The following is a 20,435-nucleotide window of genomic DNA, read 5'->3' on the forward strand; positions in this document are numbered from 1 at the left end:
CAGGATCCATTTGTAGTGGGAGGTGTTTAGTCCCAGAGTCCTTAGCTTAGTGATGAGCTTCGTGGGCACTATGGTGTTGAACGCTGAGCTGTAGTCAATGAACAGCATTCTCACGTAGGTGTTCCTTTTGTCCAGGTCAGAAAGGGCAATGTGGAGTGCGATTTGAGATTGCGTCATCTGTGGATCGGTTGGGGTGGTATGTGAATTGGAGTGGGTCTAGGGTGTCCGGGAGGATGCTGTTGTGAGCCGTGACCAGCCTTTCAAAGCACCTCATGGCTACCGACGGGAGTGCCACGAGGCGGTAATCATTTAGGCAGGTTACCTTCGCTTCCTTGGGCACAGGGACTATGGTCGTCTGCTTGAATCATGTAGTTATTACAGACTCGGTCAGGGAGAGGTTGCTTTGAGGTTGCTTTGAGCATGCTTTGAGTACACGTCCTGGTAATCCGTCTGGCCTAGCATCTTTGTGAATGTTGACCTGTTTAAAGGTTTTGTTCACATCGGCTGCCGAGAACGTTATCACACAGTCATCCATAACAGCTGGTGCTCTCGTGCATGCTTCAGTGTTGCTTGCCTCGAAGCGAGCATAAAAGGCATTTAGCTCTTCTGGTAGGCTTGCGTCACTGGGCAGCTCACGTCTGGATTTCCCTTTGTAGTCCGTAATAGTTTTCAAGCCCTGCCACATCCGATGAGCGTCAGAGCCAGTGTAGTAGGATTCAATCTTAATCCTGTATTGACACTTTGCTTGTTTGATAGTTCGTCTGAGGGCGTAGCGGGATTTCTTATAAGTGTCAGGATTAGTCTCTCGCGCCTTGAAAGCGGCAGGTCTAGCCGATGGGGATATTGCCTGTAATCCATGGCTTCTGGTTGGGATATGTACGTACAGTCATTGTGGGGACGACGTCGTCGATGCACTTATTGATGAAGCCAATGACTGAGGTGGTGTACTCCTCAATGCCATTGGATGAATCCCAGAACATACTCCAGTCTGTGCTAGCAAAACAGTTCTGGAGTGTAGCATCCGCGTCATCTGACCACTTCCGTATTGAGTTAGTCACTGGTACTTCCTGCTTTAGTTTTTGCTTGTAAGCAGGAATCAGGAGGATAGAATTATGGTCAGATTTTCCAAATGGAGGACGGGGGAGAGCTTGTATGCATCTCTGTGTGTGGAGTAAAGGTGGTCTAGGACTTTTTTTTCTCTGGTTGCCCATGTGACATGCTGGTAAAATCTTTGTAAAACTGATTTAAGTTGGCCTGCATTAAAGTCCCCAGCCACTAGGAGTGCCGCTTCTGGTTAGGGTGCGTTACCCACACACCTGCACATGCAAATTGCACATGTAATTGTTATTGTATTTACCCAGAGTCAGATGAACTTGTGGATACCATTTGTTTGTCTCTGTGTCCAGTATGAAGGAAGTTAGAGCTAGTTTTACGAGCCAATGCTAACTAGTGTTAGCAAAATGACTGGAAGACTACAGGTATGCTAGCGTATGGAGGCAGAACCGAGCGATTTCCACTAGATGGGCCAGCTGCAAAGTCAACATTTGAAAAATGTATGAATTTTTTATTTATTTTTGGTCGTCATTTAAGTTTAGGCATTAGGGTTAGCAGTGTGGTTAGGGTTAGCTTTAAAATCTGATTTGCTGACTTTGCGGCCAGCTAGTGACCACTTTGCAGTACTGCCTCCAGAACAAGATTCATGACAAAAAACGCTGACCTGCGCGTATGCTTCAGTCATACTGCACGCAGACTCAAAGAGACACAAAAATGGTATCCACGAGTTCATCTGACTCTGGGGGAGTAGAACAATGGCCCGAATCTCGCAGTATCCCTTTAATCACAGCTGTAGACTGGGATTGACTAGACTCTAGAGAAGACACAGACAGTTTTGATCTGACACATAGAAGCTACATTCAGTGGTGCTAGTAGAAGCCCTGCAGTCTGCTGTTGTGCTCCCTGTCTCTAATCACAGACAGACAGACAGACAGACAGACAGACAGACAGACAGACAGACAGACAGACAGACAGACAGACAGACAGACAGACAGACAGACAGACAGACAGACAGACAGACAGACAGACAGACAGACAGACAGACAGGTTCTAGATGATTTAGAGAGGAAATGGTAAAGATGGATGAGGAGAGAGATGGAAACAGAGGGGTTAATTCAGGGTCAGGAATGAGAGAGGAGGGAGGGGTAGGTAGGGGGAGAGAAGGAGAGGGAGAGAAAATAATAGTGGGGATGAGAGGGAGAAAGACAGAGAGGGAGGGGAGGAGAAGAGAAATGCAGAGATTGTGATAGAAAGCAAATTCAGGACACAGCTGGGAGAGAGTGAATGGATCAGCTCCCTCCCATTTCCTGTCAGAGACAGAGAGTCGGAGGGAGAGAGTCGGAGGGAGAGAGTCGGAGGGAGAGAGTCGGAGGGAGAGAAAGTGGGATTTCATTCCGCGATTAATCCCACCCATTTAAACGCAATAGTATTCAGTAATCATTATTCATGTATTTAAATGATTCAATCCCTATATTTAAAAGTTATGTATGAATATCTTATGCCTGATTTTTATCTCAATCACCTTTCTTCACACACACACACACACACACACACACACACACACACACACACACACACACACACACACACACACACACACACACACACACACTCCCTGTGTATAACAGTACCTCTGACCTTAGTTGGATCTTTCATACTAACACAGCCAGGATCCTGCCTTGTGACAACTCAACAAGCCTGCTGTGTGTATGTTAGCGAGCTCCTAGTTTCTTCCTGCTTCACATTCCCATTCCATACGCCTTGTGTGTGTTGCTGTGTGTGTGTTTCTGGATGTGGTTCATTATCAGTACAATTAAATGGTTCCCTGCTCTATGTCTGCAACCCTTCGAACCCTGCAATCACATCACCCCGCTCTCTCTCTCTCTCTCTCTCTCTCTCTCTCTCGCGCTGTCTCTCTCTCGCTCTGTCTCTCTCTCGCTCTGTCTCTCTCTCGCTCTGTCTCTCTCTCGCTCTGTCTCTCTCTCGCTCTGTCTCTCTCTCGCTCTGTCTCTCGGCCTCTTTCTCGGCCTCTTTCTCGTCTCTTTCTCTCTCTCTTCTCTATCTTCTCTCTCTCCAGAATATATGATGGAGGAGATGATGGACAATAAGAGTGTGTTGATGGAGGAACCTATTCGCCAGTGTCCTGTCCCCACACCTCGCACCTCTATCCCCTCTCCCTCCGCCTCCCCCTCCCTCAGGCACAAAAGTAAGTACACACACAAACTTGCGCACACACACATACGTACACACACACACACACACACACACACACACACACACACACACACACACACACACACACACACACACACACACACACACACACACTATACACATACAGTGCCCTCGAAAAGTATTCAGACCCTTTGGCTTTTTCCACATTTGGTTACGTTACGGCCTTATTCTAAAACGGATTAAATATATAAAAAATCCTCACACAATACCCCGTAATGACAAAGCGAAAACAAGTTTTTAGAAATTTTGGCAAATTTATTAAATATAAAAAAACAGAAATACCTTATCCTCCATCATTCTTAAATGGAAGAAGTTTGGAACCACCAAGATTCTTCCTAGAGCTGGCCGCCCGGCCAAACTGAGCAATCGGGGAGAAGGGCCTTGGTCAGGGTGGTGATCAAGAACCCGATGGTCACTGACAGAGCTCCAGAGTTCCTCTGTGGAGATGGGAGAACCTTCCAGAAGCACAACCATCTCTGCAGCACTCCACCAATTAGGCCTTTATGGTAGAGTGGCTTGACGGAAGCCACTCCTTAGTAAAAGGTACGTGACAGCCTGCTTGGAGGCACCTAAAGACTCTCAGACCATGAGAAACAAGATTCTCTGGTCTGATGAAACCAAGATTGAACTCTTTGGCTTGAATGCCAAGCATCACGTCTAGAGGAAACCTGGCACCATCCCTACGGTAAAGCATGGTGATGGCAGCATCATGCTGTGTGGATGTTTTTCAGCGGCAGGGACTGGGAGACTAGTCAGGATGGAGGCAAAGATGAATGGAGCAAAGTACAGAGAGTCCTTGATGAAAACCTGCCCCAGAGTGCTCAGGGCCTCAGACTGGGGTGAAGGTTCACCTTCCAACAGGACAACGCGGGAGTGGCTTCGAGTCAAGTCTCTGAATGTCCTTGAGTGGCCCGGACTTGAACCCGATCGAACATCTCTGGAGAGACCTGAACATCGCTGTGTAGCGTCGCTCCCCATCCAACCTGACTGAGCTTGAGGGGATCTGCAGAGAAGAATGGGAGAAACTCCCCAAATACAGTTATGCCAAGCTTGTAGGGTCATACCCAAGAAGACTCGAGGCTGTAATCGCTGCCAAAGGTGCTTCAAGAAAGTACTGAGTAAAGGGTCTGAATACCTATGTAAATGTGATATTTCAGTTTTTTATTCTTAATAAATTAGCAAAACATTTCTGGGGTATTGTGTGTAGATTGTTGAGGGGAAAAATAATAAGGCTGTAACGTAACAAAATGTGGACAAAGTCAAGGGATCTGAATACATTCCCGAAGGCACTGTATCTACTACACACGCTATACACACAGAACCAGACGGATATTTTCAAACATGGTGAGCACTGCCTATTGGTATGAACCGGTACTACCTCAGTCAACTTCTATACAGTGTTTTCCCTTATCCAACACTGCCCCTAGTGGCTGAGCTGTAGCGGTGCACTGGTATCACCGCTGCTCTCTCTCTTCTCAATCACCACCAGTCAGCGCTCCCCTTTAATTATCTTTATTGGAGGGAGGGAGAGAGGGAGGGAGGGAGGGAGCAGAAAATACACATTCAGCACAGGTCGTGCACGCCTGAACACACACCATGTTTAAACACCTCGACACACTTTATTGTAGGGTGAGAGGGAGTGGTGGAGAAAGGAGGAGAGAGGGAGGGAGAGAGGGTGTTGTGGAGAAAGGAGGAGAGAGGGAGGGAGAGAGGGAGTGGTGCTTTCAGGTCTGTGAAGGCCGGTGAACGAGGGCAGACCGGAGGAACTACTTCCTGAGAAGTAAACGGAGAAAAGTAGATTGAAAGAGAGACTGATGGAGAAATAATCTTCTTCTCTTTTGACTTCAGCTCTTTTTCTCACCTCTCCATTCTTTAACAGCCTTACATGTCACAATTAACTAGGATTGTTGAAAACATATTTTGTATTTTTTTGCCCCCTTCCTTTGACTATCCACAATCTCCCCCTCTCTCCCCATATCTCTCCCATCTCCTCTCCCCGTATCTCTCCCATCTCCTCTCCCCGTATCTCTCCCATCTCCTCTCCCCGTATCTCTCCCATCTCCTCTCTCTCCCCATATCTCCCCTCTCTCTCCCCATATCTCCCATCACCCCTCTCTCTCCCCCATCTCCCCCCTCTCTCTCTCTCACACCCATCTCCCCTCTCTCTCCCCATATCGCCTCTCTCCCCTTATAATCTCTCTCCTCTCCCTCTACTCCTCCCTCTCCCCCATCTCCTTTCCCCCTCCTCCTCCTCCTCCCCAGATGATGCTGTGACAGGGGAGCTCTCCAAGCTGCTGAATGAGATGAAGATGTGTCGGGACAGAGACTACTCCTTTGAGGTGTGTTATGTTGTTATTATCTTCATCTTTATCTTATAGATCCTTGTGTTGTCTTTGGAATCATTGCTGATGCTTGTGGTGATATAACCAAGTCATTAAATTACTATCCCACTCTACTCTACTCTACTTAGGAGCTCTGCCAGACCATCTCATCCCACTCTCATTCCATGGAGAGCTTTGGCAGCGGTCACCTATCAGACGAGGAGCGACGCAGTAACGGCACCCTGAGCAGAGTCAGAAAGGTGAGCACCATTTTGGATCAGGGAGGGTGGATGGGACCAGGGGTAATCAAGGGGGATGTGGAGGGTGAGGACCACTTTGGATCAGGGAGGTTGGATGGGACCAGGGGTAATCAAGGGGGATGTGGAGGGTGAGGACCATTTTGGATCAGGGAGGGTGGATGGGACCAGGGGTAATCAAGGGGGATGTGGAGGGTGAGGACCATTTTGGATCAGGGAGGGTGGATGGGACCAGGGGTAATCAAGGGGGATGTGGAGGGTGAGGACCATTTTGGATCAGGGAGGGTGGATGGGACCAGGGGTAATCAAGGGGGATGTGGAGGGTGAGGACCATTTTGGATCAGGGAGGGTGGATGGGACCAGGGGTAATCAAGGGGGATGTGGAGGGTGAGGACCATTTTGGATCAGGGAGGGTGGATGGGACCAGGGGTAATCAAGGGAGATGTGGAGGGTGAGGACCATTTTGGATCAGGGAGGGTGGATGGGACCAGGGGTAATCAAGGGGGATGTGGAGGGTGAGGACCATTTTGGATCAGGGAGGGTGGATGGGACCAGGGGTAATCAAGGGGGATGTGGAGGGTGAGGACCATTTTGGATCAGGGAGGGTGGATGGGACCAGGGGTAATCAAGGGGGATGTGGAGGGTGAGGACCATTTTCACAATTTTGGGTCTGTGGTATCGTACCGTCATATTGTTATTCTTGGATTGGAAAACCATGTTCTACTGCATCACTCTGGGGTCCATTACTGTAGTAGCATTTAGTCACCAGGAGAGGGCAGCCTCAGACACGCTGTAAGGCAGACATGTTTACTGAACAAAAACATAAACGCAACATTCAACAATTTCAAAGATTTTACTGGGTTACCGTTCATGTAAGGAAATCAGTCAATTGAAATAAATTAATTAGGGCCTAATCTTTTGATTTCACATGACTGGGAATACAGAAACATCTATTAGTCACAGATACCTTGAACAAAAAGAGGGTGCGGAGATCAGAAAACCAGTCAGCATCTGGTGTGACCACCATTTGCCTCACGCTGCCTCACGCTGCGAATAGAGTTGATCAGGATGATGATTGTGGGCTGTGGAAAGCTGTCCCACTCCTCATCAATGGCTGTGCGAAGTTGCTGGATATTGGTGGGAACTGGAACACGCTGTCGTACACGTCGATCCAGAGCATCTCATACGTGCTCAATGAGTGACATGTCTGGTGAGTATGCAGGCCATGAAGGAACTGGGACATTGTGTACAGATCCTTGCGACATGCTGAAACTTGAGGTGAAGGCGACGGATGAATGGCACGACAATGGGCCTCAGGATCTCATCACAGTATCTCTGTGCATTCAAATTGCCATCAATAAATACACGTGTTCGTTGTCCGTAGCTTATGCCTGTCCATACCATAACCTCACTGCCACTATGGGGCACTCTGTTTACAACGTTGACATCAGCAAACTGCTGGCCCACACAATGCCATACGCGCTGTCTGCCATCTGACCGGAACAGTTGAAACCAGGATTAATCCGTGAAGAGCACACTTCTCCAGTGTGCCAGTGGCCATCGAAGGTGAGCATTTGCCCACTGAAGTCGGTTACGACGCCGAACTGCAGTCAGGTCATGACCCTGGTGAGGATGACGAACACGCAGATGAGCTTCCCTGAGATGTTTTCTGACAGTTTGTGCAGAAATTCTTTGGTTATGCAAACCCACAGTTTCATCAGCTGTCCGGGTGGCTGGTCTCAGACGATCCTGCAGGTGAAGAAGCTGGATGTGGAGGTCCTGGGTTGGCGTGATCACACGAGCCTGCGGTTGTGAGGCCTGTTGGGCGTACTGCCAAATTCTCTAAAACGACATTGGAGGCGGCTTATGGTAGAGAAATTAATATTAAATTATCTGGTAACTGCTCTGGTGGACATTCCCGCAGTCAGCATGCCAATTGCACACTCCCTCAAAACTTGAGACATCTGTGGCATTATGTTGTGTGACAAAACTGCACATTTTTAGTGGCACTTTATTGTCCCCAGCACAGGGTCCACCTGTGTAATGATCTGTTTAATCAGCTTATTGATATTCCACACCTGTCAGAAGATGGATTGTCTTGTCAAAGGATACATTCTCACTAACAAGGATGTAATCAAATTTGTGAACAAAATGTTAGAGAAAAATGTTTTTTGTTCATATGGAACATTTCTGGGATTGTTTATTTCAGATTATGTATTTGGGGAGTTTCTCCCTTCTCTGCAGATCCCCTTAAGCTCTGTCAGGTTGGATGGGGGGGGGGGTCTCTCCAGAGATGTTTGATCGGGTTCAAATCTGGGCTCTGGCTGGGCCACTCAACCATAAAGGCCTGATAGGTGGAGTGCTGCAGAAATGGTTATCCTTCTGGAAGGTTCCACCATCTCCACAGAGGAACTCTGGAGCTCTGTCAGAGTGACCATCATGTTCTTGGTCACCTCCCGGACCAAGACCCTTCTCCCCCGATTGCTCAGTTTGGCTGGGCAGCCAGCTCTAGGAAGGGTCTTGGTGGTTCCAAACTTCTTCCATTTTAGAATGATTGAGGCCACTGTGTTCTTGGGGACCTTTAATGCTACAGACATTTTTTGGTAGCCTTCCCCAGACCTGTGCCCAACACAAGCTCTTATGACAATTCCTTCCACCTCATGGCTTGGTTTTTTCTGCATGCACTGTCAAATGTGGGACCGTATATAGACAGGTGTGTGCCTTTCCAAATTATGTCCAATCAATATAATTTATCACAGGTGGACTCCAAGTTGTAGAAACATCTCTAGGATGAACCATGGAAACAGGATGCACCTGAGCTCAATTTCAAGTTTTATAGCAAAGGGTCTGAATACTTATATAAATAAGGTATTCCTGTTTTAGATTTCTAATACATTTGCTAAAATAAAATGAAAACTGTTTTCGCTTATGGGGTATTGTGTGTAGATTGAAGAGGGAAAAAATGAATTCAATCAATTTTAGAATAAGGCTGTAACATAACAAAATGTGTAATAAGGGAAGGTGTCGGAATACTTTCAGAATGCACTGTATATTCCTGTTCAGTATAGAACATCCTCCTGCCTTCCGTGAAGTAACCACTGATCTGACATGACTGGATTGGTGAAAGCTATGTAATGGAATCCTTGCTTTACATCAAATCAGTGATTTTGCTGGAATTCACTTGAAGGAAGGCAGTAAGGTAGGAAGGAAGGGTGCGTGGTTTAGTACTAGAACAAGGCCTTGGTCAGTCTAGTTTCACCCCTGAGAGCTGATTGGTAGAAGGGCTTTCATCATGGCGACAGGGGTCCAGTTTCTCTCGTTTCCAGGGAGATTGATACCTGTGGCGTTTGGCGCGGCACACTAACAAGGAATTGATTTGGTCTGAATCAAACCACTGCCGCTGTGTGTGTGATGGGAGTGGGTGGCTTGATGGAGCAACAGCCTCTGGGCAGGCCTTGGCCTTGGTTTAATAGAAGCACAAACACGTCTCAATCAGTCACACACTGAGGCGACGATGTAGGCGCAAACACAAACAAACAAACACACACACACACACACACACACACACACACACACACACACACACACAGAACACATGTAATGGAGAGGGTTACGTACAGTATGCATTCGTTTTTGTGTCTTCATGGTCAGTGTCTGTATGTGTGTGTCTCATACTTATTTGTATGGCTCTCTATGGATCTGGGTGTGTGAATATGTCCCCTGCGCCCATACAGGCCTATGTGCTCATTTGTATGCATGCACGACCATTAGCATGACTCACTGTAAATGTCAGAGTGGTGCAGCGTCTGTCCATCAGACAGACTGATGAATAAAAACATGGTCATCTCCCATATCTACTGTAGGACACACTCATCAACTTCCTGCTTCCAGAGCTGAGGTATAACCATAGACATAGTGTTGGATGTCTATGTGCGTAGCCCACTGCCCTCCTCACTACATCTGCTGTACACTTCGGAAGGACCTCGCTGGCTAGTAGCGAAGCCTCTTGGCAACGAATCCACACGCTGGTTACTGAATAGAACAAGTCAACAGCCAGGTCACAAATAGGTGTTCGTCATGTTTGTTTAATAATGATGTGACATCATTGGTGGCCCGTACCACCATGGCCTTGGTGGCCCGTACCGCCGTGGCCTTGGTGGCCCGTACCGCCGTGGCCTTGGTGCCCCGTACCGCCGTGGCCTTGGTGGCCCGTACCGCCGTGGCCTTGGTGGCCCGTACCGACGTGGCCTTGGTGGCCCGTACCGACGTGGCCTTGGTGGCCCGTACCGACATGGCCTTGGTGGCCCGTACCGACATGGCCTTGGTGGCCCGTACCGACATGGCCTTGGTGGCCCGTACCGACGTGGCCTTGGTGGCCCGTACCGACGTGGCCTTGGTGGCCCGTACCGCCGTGGCCTTGGTGGCCCGTACCGACATGGCCTTGGTGGCCTATCGTTTATGTACTGTAAGGGACGTCTGTCCTGTTGTGTCTACAACTTGAATGTCTCTTCCATGACAATTACGTGATTGTCACGTGTGATTGTAAGATGACCATTGACAACACAGTCAAGCCCACACTACCTTAATAGTAGCACACAACAAACCAGCTTTTTCCCCACTAAACATAGTATTTTGTGGTGTCAGGGAGTCCCACTACTCTACCCCCAGGCTTCCAACGGGCCTAGCTCTGACAAATCACCTCTACCATTCAACAGAGAACAAGAAATATTCATTAGATAGCACATGCTAATATTATTCCACCAAATGAGTATATCATCATTCAACTGAGCAGACCTGGTAGGACCTGGCTGCCTGGGTCCATGTTGAAGCCTGTGTCCCTAATGGAACCCTTTCTGGCAGTCTTTATGGCACCCTTTCTAGATCAAAGTAGTGCCCTAGTATGTAGGGAATAGGGTCCAATTTGGGACACGGAAAATAATAATGGTATCAGTGTTGAGAGAGAGAGAGAGAGAGAGAGAGAGAGAGAGAGAGAGAGAGAGAGAGAGAGAGAGAGAGAGAGAGAGAGAGAGAGAGAGAGAGAGAGAGAGAGAGAGAGAGAGAGAGAGAGAGAGAGAGAGAGAGAGAGAGAGAGAGAGAGAGAGAGAGAGAGAGAGAGAGAGAGAGAGAGAGAGAGAGAGAGAGAGAGAGAGAGAGAGAGAGAGAGAGAGAGAGAGAGAGAGAGAGAGAGAGAGAGAGAGAGAATTATTATGTGTTTTGTAGAATGTCTATTGCATTTTGTTTAGTCTTTTCGCAATCTCATAAGACTGGTGACCTTCTGGTTCTTCCATTTATTTTCTACAGAAATTTCTCTCCCTCTCCTCTTTACTCCATCTGCCCCTCTCTATCATTCTTTTTCTCTCTCTGTTCCTGTCTTGCTCTTTCTCTATTTCCCCTGCCTCTCAATCTCACTGGGACCTTGGGCTTTCCCTCTGCATCATTTGGGTCACTGGTATTATTAGGAGACAATACCCCTTTCACAAGACCCATCTAAACATATATCCTCTTGGCAATACAGACCCTGTAAAAAGGGCATATTGTGTGTGTTAGTGTGCACGTGTGTGTATTATTTGTTTGTTAGGATCCCCAGTAGCTTTTGCAGAAGCAGTTGCTGCTCTTCCAGGGGTCCACTAAAACACTAAACATTACAAAGTAACAAAACACTGATAGACAAGGAAAGTCACACACATTTTAAATACAATTATATACAAACAATGCAACAAAAATAATGTGCAAATAATTTGTTAAAATAGAGAAGAGTAACGGCCCAAGGCAACTGCCCTGAGGGATACCTCATTGTAGATATCTGATGTTAAAGAAGATTCCATTGAAGAACACTCTGGGTTCTATTGGATAAATAACTCTCCAACCATGTGTTGCCAGGTGATGTAAAGCCATACCAAGTGCGTTTTTTTCAATATAGTATGATCAATAACATCAAAGACTGCACTGAAATCTAACAATACAGCTCCAACTATCATCTTATTATATATTTATTTTAACCAATCATCAGTCATCTGAGTCAGTGCAGTACAAGTTGAGTGTCCTTCTCTATATGCATGCTGAAAGTCAGTAGTTAACTTGCTCTCTGAAAAATAGCCTTGTATTTGTTCGAACACAATTATCTCCATCAGTTTACTAAAAATAGGCAGCAAACTGATTGGGCGGCTGTTAGCGCCAGGAAAGGGTGCTTTACTATTTTTAGGCAGTGGAATTACTTTAGCTTCCTTCCACACCTGTGGGGACACACACTCCTTTAGGCTTTGGTTAAAGATCTAGCCAATAGGGGTGGTGATACAGTCTGCTGCCATTCAATAGTTTACCATCAAGGTTGTCTATACCTGGAGGCTTATCATTATTGATGGATAAAACTTTTTCCACCTCTCCCACACTAACTTGACCGAATTGAAAACAGCAATTCTTCTCTTTCATTATTCAATATTTTATACCAAAATATGATGGTTCACTGTTCAATGTTGTCATTTCACTTCTGAGTTTTTCCATTACTAGTGAAAATAGTAATTGAAATGATTGGCAATACCGAAAGGTTTTGTTATGAATGGCCCATCGACTTCAATGAATGATGGAGATGAATTGGGTTTTTGGTAATTTATCTTTGTTTGGTAATACTTTCTTATTTTTGTTTAGTTTAGTCTCAACATTTCTCAATTTACATTATGTCGACCAATCAGCAGAGCAGCCTGACTTGTTTGCCACCCTTTTTAATAATTTCTTTGAAACATAAAATGTTTCAGTTCGTCATCAATCCAGGAGGCTCTAACAGTTCCCACCGTAAGTTTCTTAACAGGTGCATGCTTGTCAACAATTTGCGTGAATCATTTTCAAGACTTCCAGTTCTGCATCCGGATTCACTTCCTCATACACATCAGACCAACACACTTTTTACATCTTTAATATGGTATTGTGTTTCTCTGTAGTGACCTGGAGTAGGTCTGTGTGAGATTCTGTGTGTGTGTGTGTGTTTTAAATGAACAGTGTGTATTGTATCTCTCTGCAGCGGCCCACTCCGCCACTTCCCCCGGCCCAGGAGGAAGAGGAGGAGGAGAGCTGTGGCCCCGCTGGGTTCTGGGAGGCCCTCACACCCTGCAACGGTTGTCACAACCTGGGCTTCTCCAGCCTGTCACAGGTACGCACACACACACACCTCCCCTTTCACTTGTATTCCTACATAGCCTCTTCCTCCTGTCGTTAATACAACTGATAACCGTTGTTATGGAGTGCCAGTATACTCTGCTATAATTGCCCTGTCTCAGTCATAAGTCACTCTAATGGCCTGTTTCCCAGTTTGCATGGCTTGTTGTCTCTGAAACCCTCAGTTAATATACGTCACCCAGCAGAATGCAGCTCTGCTGGGCCATGTAGCAATATGTTTATGTATTTCCATGACTAATAGAGCTCAGTGGATGTCGTCTTCCGTTTTGCGCTTGGTGTGTATTTGTCGTTGTGTTTCTGTGAGAACCGCATAGTATCTCTCTCGACCACTATCTATCTTTCTGACTGACTATCTATCTTTCTGACTGACTATCTATCTATCTTTCTGACTGACTATCTATCTCTCTTTCTGACTGACTATCTATCTTTCTGTCTATCTATCTTTCTGACTATCTTTCTGACTATCTATCTCTCTGACTATCTATCTCTCTGACTATCTATCTATCTCTCTGACTATCTTTCTCACTATCTACAGTTGAAGTCGGAAGTTTACATACACCTTAGCCAAATACATTTAAACTCGGTTTTTCACAATTCCTGACATTTAATCCTAGTAAAAATTCCCTGTCTTAGGTCAGTTAGGATCACCACTTTATTTTAATAATGTGAAATGTCAGAATAATAACAGAGAGCATGATTTATTTCAGCTTTTATTTCTTTCATCTCATTCCTGGTCGGTCAGAAGTTTACATACTCAATTAGTATTTGGTAGTATTGCCTTTAAATTGTTTAACTTGGGTCAAACTTTTTGGGTAGCCTTCCACAAGCTTCCCACAATAAGTTGGGTGAATTTTGGCCCATTCCTCCTGACGGAAATGGTGTAACTGAGTCAGGTTTGGAGGACTCCATGCTCACACATGCTTTTTCAGTTCTCCCCACAAATCTTCTATGGGATTGAGGTCAGGGCTTTGTGATGGCCACTCCACTACCTTGACTTTGTTGTCCTTAAGCCATTTTGCCACAACTTTGGAAGTACATTTACATTTACATTTTAGTCATTTAGCAGACGCTCTTATCCAGAGCGACTTACAGTAGTGAATGCATACATTTAATTTCATACATTTTTTTTTTTTTTTTTTTCTGTGCTGGCCCCCCGTGGGAATCGAACCCACAACCTTGGCGTTGCAAACACCATGCTCTACCAACTGAGCTACAGGGAAGGCTTGGGGCCATTGTTCATTTGGAAGACCCATTTGCGACCAAGCTTTAACTTCCTGACTGATGTCTTGAGATGTTGCTTCAATATGTCCACATCATTTTCCTTCCTCTTGATGCCATCTATTTTGTGAAGTGCACCAGTCCCTCCTGCAGCAAAGTACCCCCACAACATGATGCTGCCACCCCCGTGCTTCACGGTTGGAATGATGTTCTTCGGCTTGCAAGCCTCCCCTTTTTCCTCCGAACATAACGATGGTCATTATGGCCAAACAGTTCTATTTTGTTTCATCAGACCAGAGGACATTTCCCCAAAAAGTAGAATCTTTATCCCCATGTGCAGTTGCAAACCGTAGTCTGGCTTTTTATGGCGGTTTTGGAGCAGTGGCTTCTTTGCTGAGCGGCCTTTCAGGTTATGTCGATATAGGACTAGTTTTACTGTGGATATAGATACTTTTGTACCGGTTTCCTCCAGCATCTTCACAAGGTCCTTTGCTGTTTTTCTGGGATTGATTTGCATTTTTTGCATCAAAGTACGTTCATCTCTAGGAGACAGAACACGTCTCCTTCCTGAGTGGTATGATGGCTGCGTGGTCCCATGGTGTTTATACTTGCGCACTATTGTTTGTACAGATGAACGTGGTACCTTCAGGCGTTTGGAAATTGCTCCCAAGGATGAACCAGACTTGTGGAAGTCTACAATTTCTGAGGTCTTGGCTGATTTCTTTTGATTTTCCCATGATGTCAAGCAAAGAGGCACTGAGTTTGAAGGTAGACCTTGAAATACATCCACAGGTACACCTCAAAATTGACTCAAATTATGTCAATTAGCCTATCAGAAGCTTCTAAAGCCATGACATCATTTTCTGGAATTTTCCAAGCTGTTTAAAGGCACAGTCAACTTAGTGTATGTAAACTTCTGACCCACTGGAATTGTGATACAGTGAATTATAAGTGAAATAATCTGTCTGTAAACAACTGTTGGAAAAATTACTTGTGTCTTGCACAAAGTAGATGTCCTAACCGACTTGCCAAAACTATAGTTTGTTAACAAGAAATGTGTGGAGTGGTTGAAAAACTAGTTTTAATGACTCCAACATAAGTGTATGTAAACTTCTGACTTCAACTGTATCTTTCTTACTATTTTTCTGAATATCTTTTCCTCTCTTCATTTAGTTTCTCTCTCTCTCTTTTTCTCTCCCTTAATTTTTCTCTTTCTCTTGTTGTCTCCACAACGGGAAGATCATCAGTATCCATTCTCCCAGCTCTTTCCCCTCCCTCTCCCCCTCCTGTCATCCCCTCTTTCCCCTCCCCCTCCTGTCTCCCCCCTCTGTCCTCCCTCTCCCCCTCTCTGTCCTCCCTCTCTCCCCCCTCTTCCCTCCTGTGTCTGGCCCACAGCCTGGCTAGATTTAACTATCTATCATCACCTGGGCCTCTGTGTGGTGGGGGATGATGGGCCTGGGATGGAGTCCCTGACCGATTAGCAGGGTCCACTTTTGGGATTTTGTGTGTGTGTGTACATTTTGTTCTCAACTAGCCTCATTTTGGTTTCAACTAGCCCAAAATTCTCCCCACACCTGCTCTCCCTGTCCCCAAGGCAATCAGCTCCCTCCTGATTGGTTTGTCACGGTGGCCTCTCAACAAGGAAATAATATTACTTATAACAGGATGCTTCAACTAGTTCTGGAACTTTCAAAGTGTTTGTTCAACCAATCAACTACTCAACACAATCTTCACAAAATATCCATCTGTATTGTTTAATTTGTTAAATTATTGTAAGTAAGAATGCTTTTTCTGCGCCAATGTCCACCACCAAAGCAGACTTACTCCACACCTCCTCAATCTCCCTCCCTTTTTCTCTCCTCCTTCACTCCATCTGTTCTTCTCTCCTTCCTCCTCTCATCCGTCCGGTTTGTCAGATTGTCAGAGTGATGGCAGTCCCACTGGGCTCTGTTCTCTTCCTCTTTTTAAGTGGTGAAATGTCTCTCTCTCGCTTTCCACTCGGTTTCACTTCTTCGCTTTTTCTCCACAACTTTCTTTCCCTTTGGCCTCACCCCCATCTCTCTCTCTCCTTCCCTACATCAGCCCACATCTCTCTCTCTTCTTCCCTACATCAGCCCACATCTCTCTCTCTCTCCTTCCCTACATCAGCCCACATCTCTCTCTCTTCTTCCCTACATCAGCCCACATCTCTCTCTCTCTCCTTCCCTACATCAGCCCACATCTCTTTCTCCACATTTCTCTCTCACTGTCTGACAGAAGTGTGTTAAGCGCTGTATCGATCGCCGTGGTAGCGAGGTCTCAGCTGTCACTCAAGCTGTCAGTCAGAGAGACGGACTGTACTCTGATGTGTGCTGCAGAGGGTTACTGTAAAAGGCTGGAGAGAGAGAGAGAGAGAGAGAGAGAGAGAGAGAGAGAGAGAGAGAGAGAGAGAGAGAGAGCATTTAGTTGTAACCACAGAAGCAACCCCAAGACATCATCAAACGTCTTTCATTGCCACAATTCCTATATATATGTCGCATGTCTTGCATTTGTGTGTTTGAGCGGAGGGGGTTCCATCTCTCTCTCTCGTCACACAGACGTGGATCCTCTATCCTCTCCATGTGAACGCAGACTGATGCCATGACAACCAAGGACCACTTTAGGTGGGTGTGTTTGGTAAAGCGGTGCGGGGTTCCTTCAGCTGAAAGTACGACTTCTTAGAGGAAAAGAAGCATGAACTTTTTCACTGTGGAGCCCCTGCAGAGAGAACGACGGAGAGAGAGATGGGGGGAGGGAGAGAGGGAGTGGGAGAGAGGGAAGGCAAAGGGTTCACACGGTTGCTAGGCAACACAGAAATTCATAAAGTAGCAGGCGTGGGATATCCGCCCACTACAACCATTGACAAATCTGTACCAGATCAGGTCAGGTGCGTCAGAGCACTGCGCAATATCAGACACACACGCATACGAAAACACACACCCACACACATACGCACGGCTGCACGGCTGTACGCACGCAAATTGGGCCTAGTGCTCCCGGGTGGTGCAGCGGTCCAAGGCACTGCATCACAGTGCTAGAGACGTCACTACAGACACCCTAGTTCAAATCCAGGCTGTATCACAACCGGCCGTGATTGGGAGTCCCATAGGGCGGTGCACAATTGGTCCGGCGTTGTCTGGGTTGGACCATTGCAGGCCGTCATTGTAACTTGTCTAGTTAAATAAAGGTTCAATTCAACAACAACAAAAGCCAGTGCAGGTTGGGAGAATCCAGGGTAAATGAATGGAGCTGGAAGAGTGTCCAATGCTGCAGCCATAGTAAGCTGTAGTGACCTTGTCACGCCCAGCCATCCTCTCGTCATCTCGCTAGAACATTCTGCTGACATTGTCAGGCGCTACCCTTGGGAGTCTTAGAACCGCTGGGAGTGTGTGTGTGTTGCCCTCAGGGTTGCAGATAACTGTGTCCTCGAGGGGAAAAGAACAGAGGTTCTGGAGGTCTGATAAAAGAGAGTCTTGGGGAACAGAGGATGAGGAAGAAGTGGGGTCAGATGTTTGAGTTTCATATCAGTCATAACCAAGATCAACTATAACTTTCCACTTTGTTCTTATACAGACTTTAATACACTTTAATATTTTTCATATGTGATTGTTATTTAAAACTTCTTTGGGATAGGAGGCAGTATTTTCACGGCCGGATAAAAAACGTACCCGATTTAATCTGGTTACTACTCCTGCCCAGAAACTAGAATATGCATATAATTAGTAGATTTGGATAGAAAACACTCCAAAGTTTCTAAAACTGTTTGAATGGTGTCTGTGAGTATAACAGAACTCATATGGCAGGCCAAAACCTGAGAAGATTCCATACAGGAAGTGCCCTGTCTGACAATTTGTTGTCCTTCTGTTGCTTCTCTATCGACATTACAGCATCTGTGCTGTACTGTGACACTTTCTAAGGCTTCCATTGGCTCTCTAAAGCCACCAGAAAGTGGAATGGGGTGTCTGCTGTCTCTGGGCAAAGTACAGCAGCAGAGTTTTTAAGTGGTCAGCCTGGGGACAGTGAGACTGAGATGCGCGTTTATGAGACTAATCAATTTTTTTCTTTCAGCCTTTGAATGAAAACAACGTTGCCCGGTTGGAATATTATTGCTATTTTATGAGAAAAATAGCATAAAAATTGATTTCACTTCTCTAGGGCCAGTGGGACGATTTTCGTCCCACCTACGTAACAGCCAGTGGAATCCCGTGGCGCGTTATTCAAATACCTTAGAAATGCTATTACTTCAATTTCTCAAACATATTACTATTTTACACCATTTTAAAGACAAGACTCTCGTTAATCTAACCACACTGTCCGATTTGAAAAAGGCTTTACAACGAAAGCAAAACATTAGATTATGTCAGCAGAGTACCCAGCCAGAAATAATCAGACACCCATTTTTCAAGCTAGCATATAATGTCACATAAACCCAAACCACAGCTAAATGCAGCACTAACCTTTGATGATCTTCATCAGATGACAATCTTAGGACATTATGTTATACAATACATAAATGTTTTGTTCAATCAAGTTCATATTTATATCAAAAACCAGCTTTTTACATTAGCATGTGACGTTCAGAACTAGCATAATTTACTAAATTACTCACGATAAACGTTCACAAAAAACATAATTATTTTAAGAATTATAGATACAGAACTCCTCTATGCACTCGCTATGTCCGATTTTAAAATAGCTTTTCGGTGAAAGCACATTTTGCAATATTTTAAGTATATAGCCCGGCATCACAGGGCTAGCTATTTAGACACCCACCAAGTTTAGCCCTCACCAAAGTCAGATTTACTATAAGAAAAATGTTATTACATTTGCTGTTTTTCGTCAGAATGCACTCCCAGGACTTCTACTTCAATAACAAATGTTGGTTTGGTTCAAAATAATCCATAGTTATATCCAAATAGCGGCGTTTTGTTTGTGCGTTCAAGACACTATCCGAAAGGGTAAAGAAGGGTGACGCACCCGACGCGTTTCGTGACCAAAAAATTCTAAATATTCCATTACCGTACTTCGAAGCATGTCAACCGCTGTTTAAAATCAATTTTTATGCCATTTTTCTCGTAAAAAAGCAATAATATTCCGACCGGGAATCTGTGTTTTAGTACAAAGAGAGAGAAAATAAAAACATGGGGTCGCCTCGTGCACGCGCCTCAGTCTCATTGTCCTCTGATAGACCACTTACCAAAGGCGCTAATGTTTTTCAGCCAGGGGCTGGAATTACATCATTCAGCTTTTTCCCGGGTTCTGAGAGCCTATGGGAGCCGTAGGAAGTGTCACGTTACAGCAAAGATCCTCAGTTTTCAATAAAGAGAGTCAAGAAGAACAAGAACTAGTCAGACAGGCCACTTCCTGTAAGGAATCTTCTCAGGTTTTTGCCTGCCATATGAGTTCTGTTATACTCACAGACACCATTCAAACAGTTTTCGAAACTTTAGGGTGTTTTCTATCCAAAGCCAATAATTATATGCATATTCTAGTTTCTGGGTAGTAGTAATAACCAGATTAAATCGGGTACGTTTTTTATCCGGCCGTGTAAATACTGCCCCCTAGCCCTAACAGGTTAACCTGTTGAGGACAGACGTTCCGCTAGCGGATTTCCGCCTGCAAAACCCCTAGCCAACAGCCAATGGCATCGCACGGCGCGAAATACAAAACCAACTAAATTACCACAATTCAATTTTCTCAAACAATCAACTATTTTACACCAATTTAAAGACAAGACTCTCCTTTATCTAACCACATTGTCCGATTTCAAAAAGGCTTTACAGCGAAAGCAAAACATTAGATTATGTTAGGAGAGTACATAGACACAAATAATCACACAGCCATTTTCCAAGCAAGCATATATGTCACATAAACCCAAACCACAGCTAAATGCAGCACTAACCTTTGATGATCTTCATCAGATGACACACCTAGGACATTATGTTATACAATACATGCATGTTTTGTTCAATCAAGTTCATATTTATATCAAAAACCAGCTTTTTACATTAGCATGTGATGTTCAGAACTAGCATACCCACTGAAAACTTCCGGTGAATTTACTAAATTACTCATGATAAACGTTGACAAAATACATAACAATTATTTTAAGAATTATAGATACAGAACTCCTTTATGCAATCGCTATGTCCGATTTTAAAAT

At 45.2% G+C, this 20,435-nt stretch overlaps 1 protein-coding gene and 1 non-coding gene across 2 annotated transcripts in view; one reads left to right on the forward strand and one right to left on the reverse strand.

The window, feature by feature from the left end:
• anks1b (ankyrin repeat and sterile alpha motif domain containing 1B) overlaps positions 1-20,435 on the forward strand; it is a 323,994-nt gene that overhangs the window by 124,899 nt on the left and 178,660 nt on the right. Inside the window, 4 exon segments of the mRNA XM_045722208.1 lie at positions 3,131-3,259; positions 5,551-5,627; positions 5,759-5,869; positions 12,882-13,010. Coding sequence (XP_045578164.1) covers positions 3,131-3,259; positions 5,551-5,627; positions 5,759-5,869; positions 12,882-13,010 — 446 coding nt within the window.
• trnaa-ugc (transfer RNA alanine (anticodon UGC)) lies at positions 14,184-14,259 on the reverse strand. The gene has a single exon. It is a non-coding gene; the product is annotated as a tRNA-Ala (tRNA).

This window comes from Salmo salar, chromosome ssa07 (genome assembly GCF_905237065.1).
Source record: "Salmo salar chromosome ssa07, Ssal_v3.1, whole genome shotgun sequence".
NCBI lineage: Eukaryota > Metazoa > Chordata > Actinopteri > Salmoniformes > Salmonidae > Salmo > Salmo salar.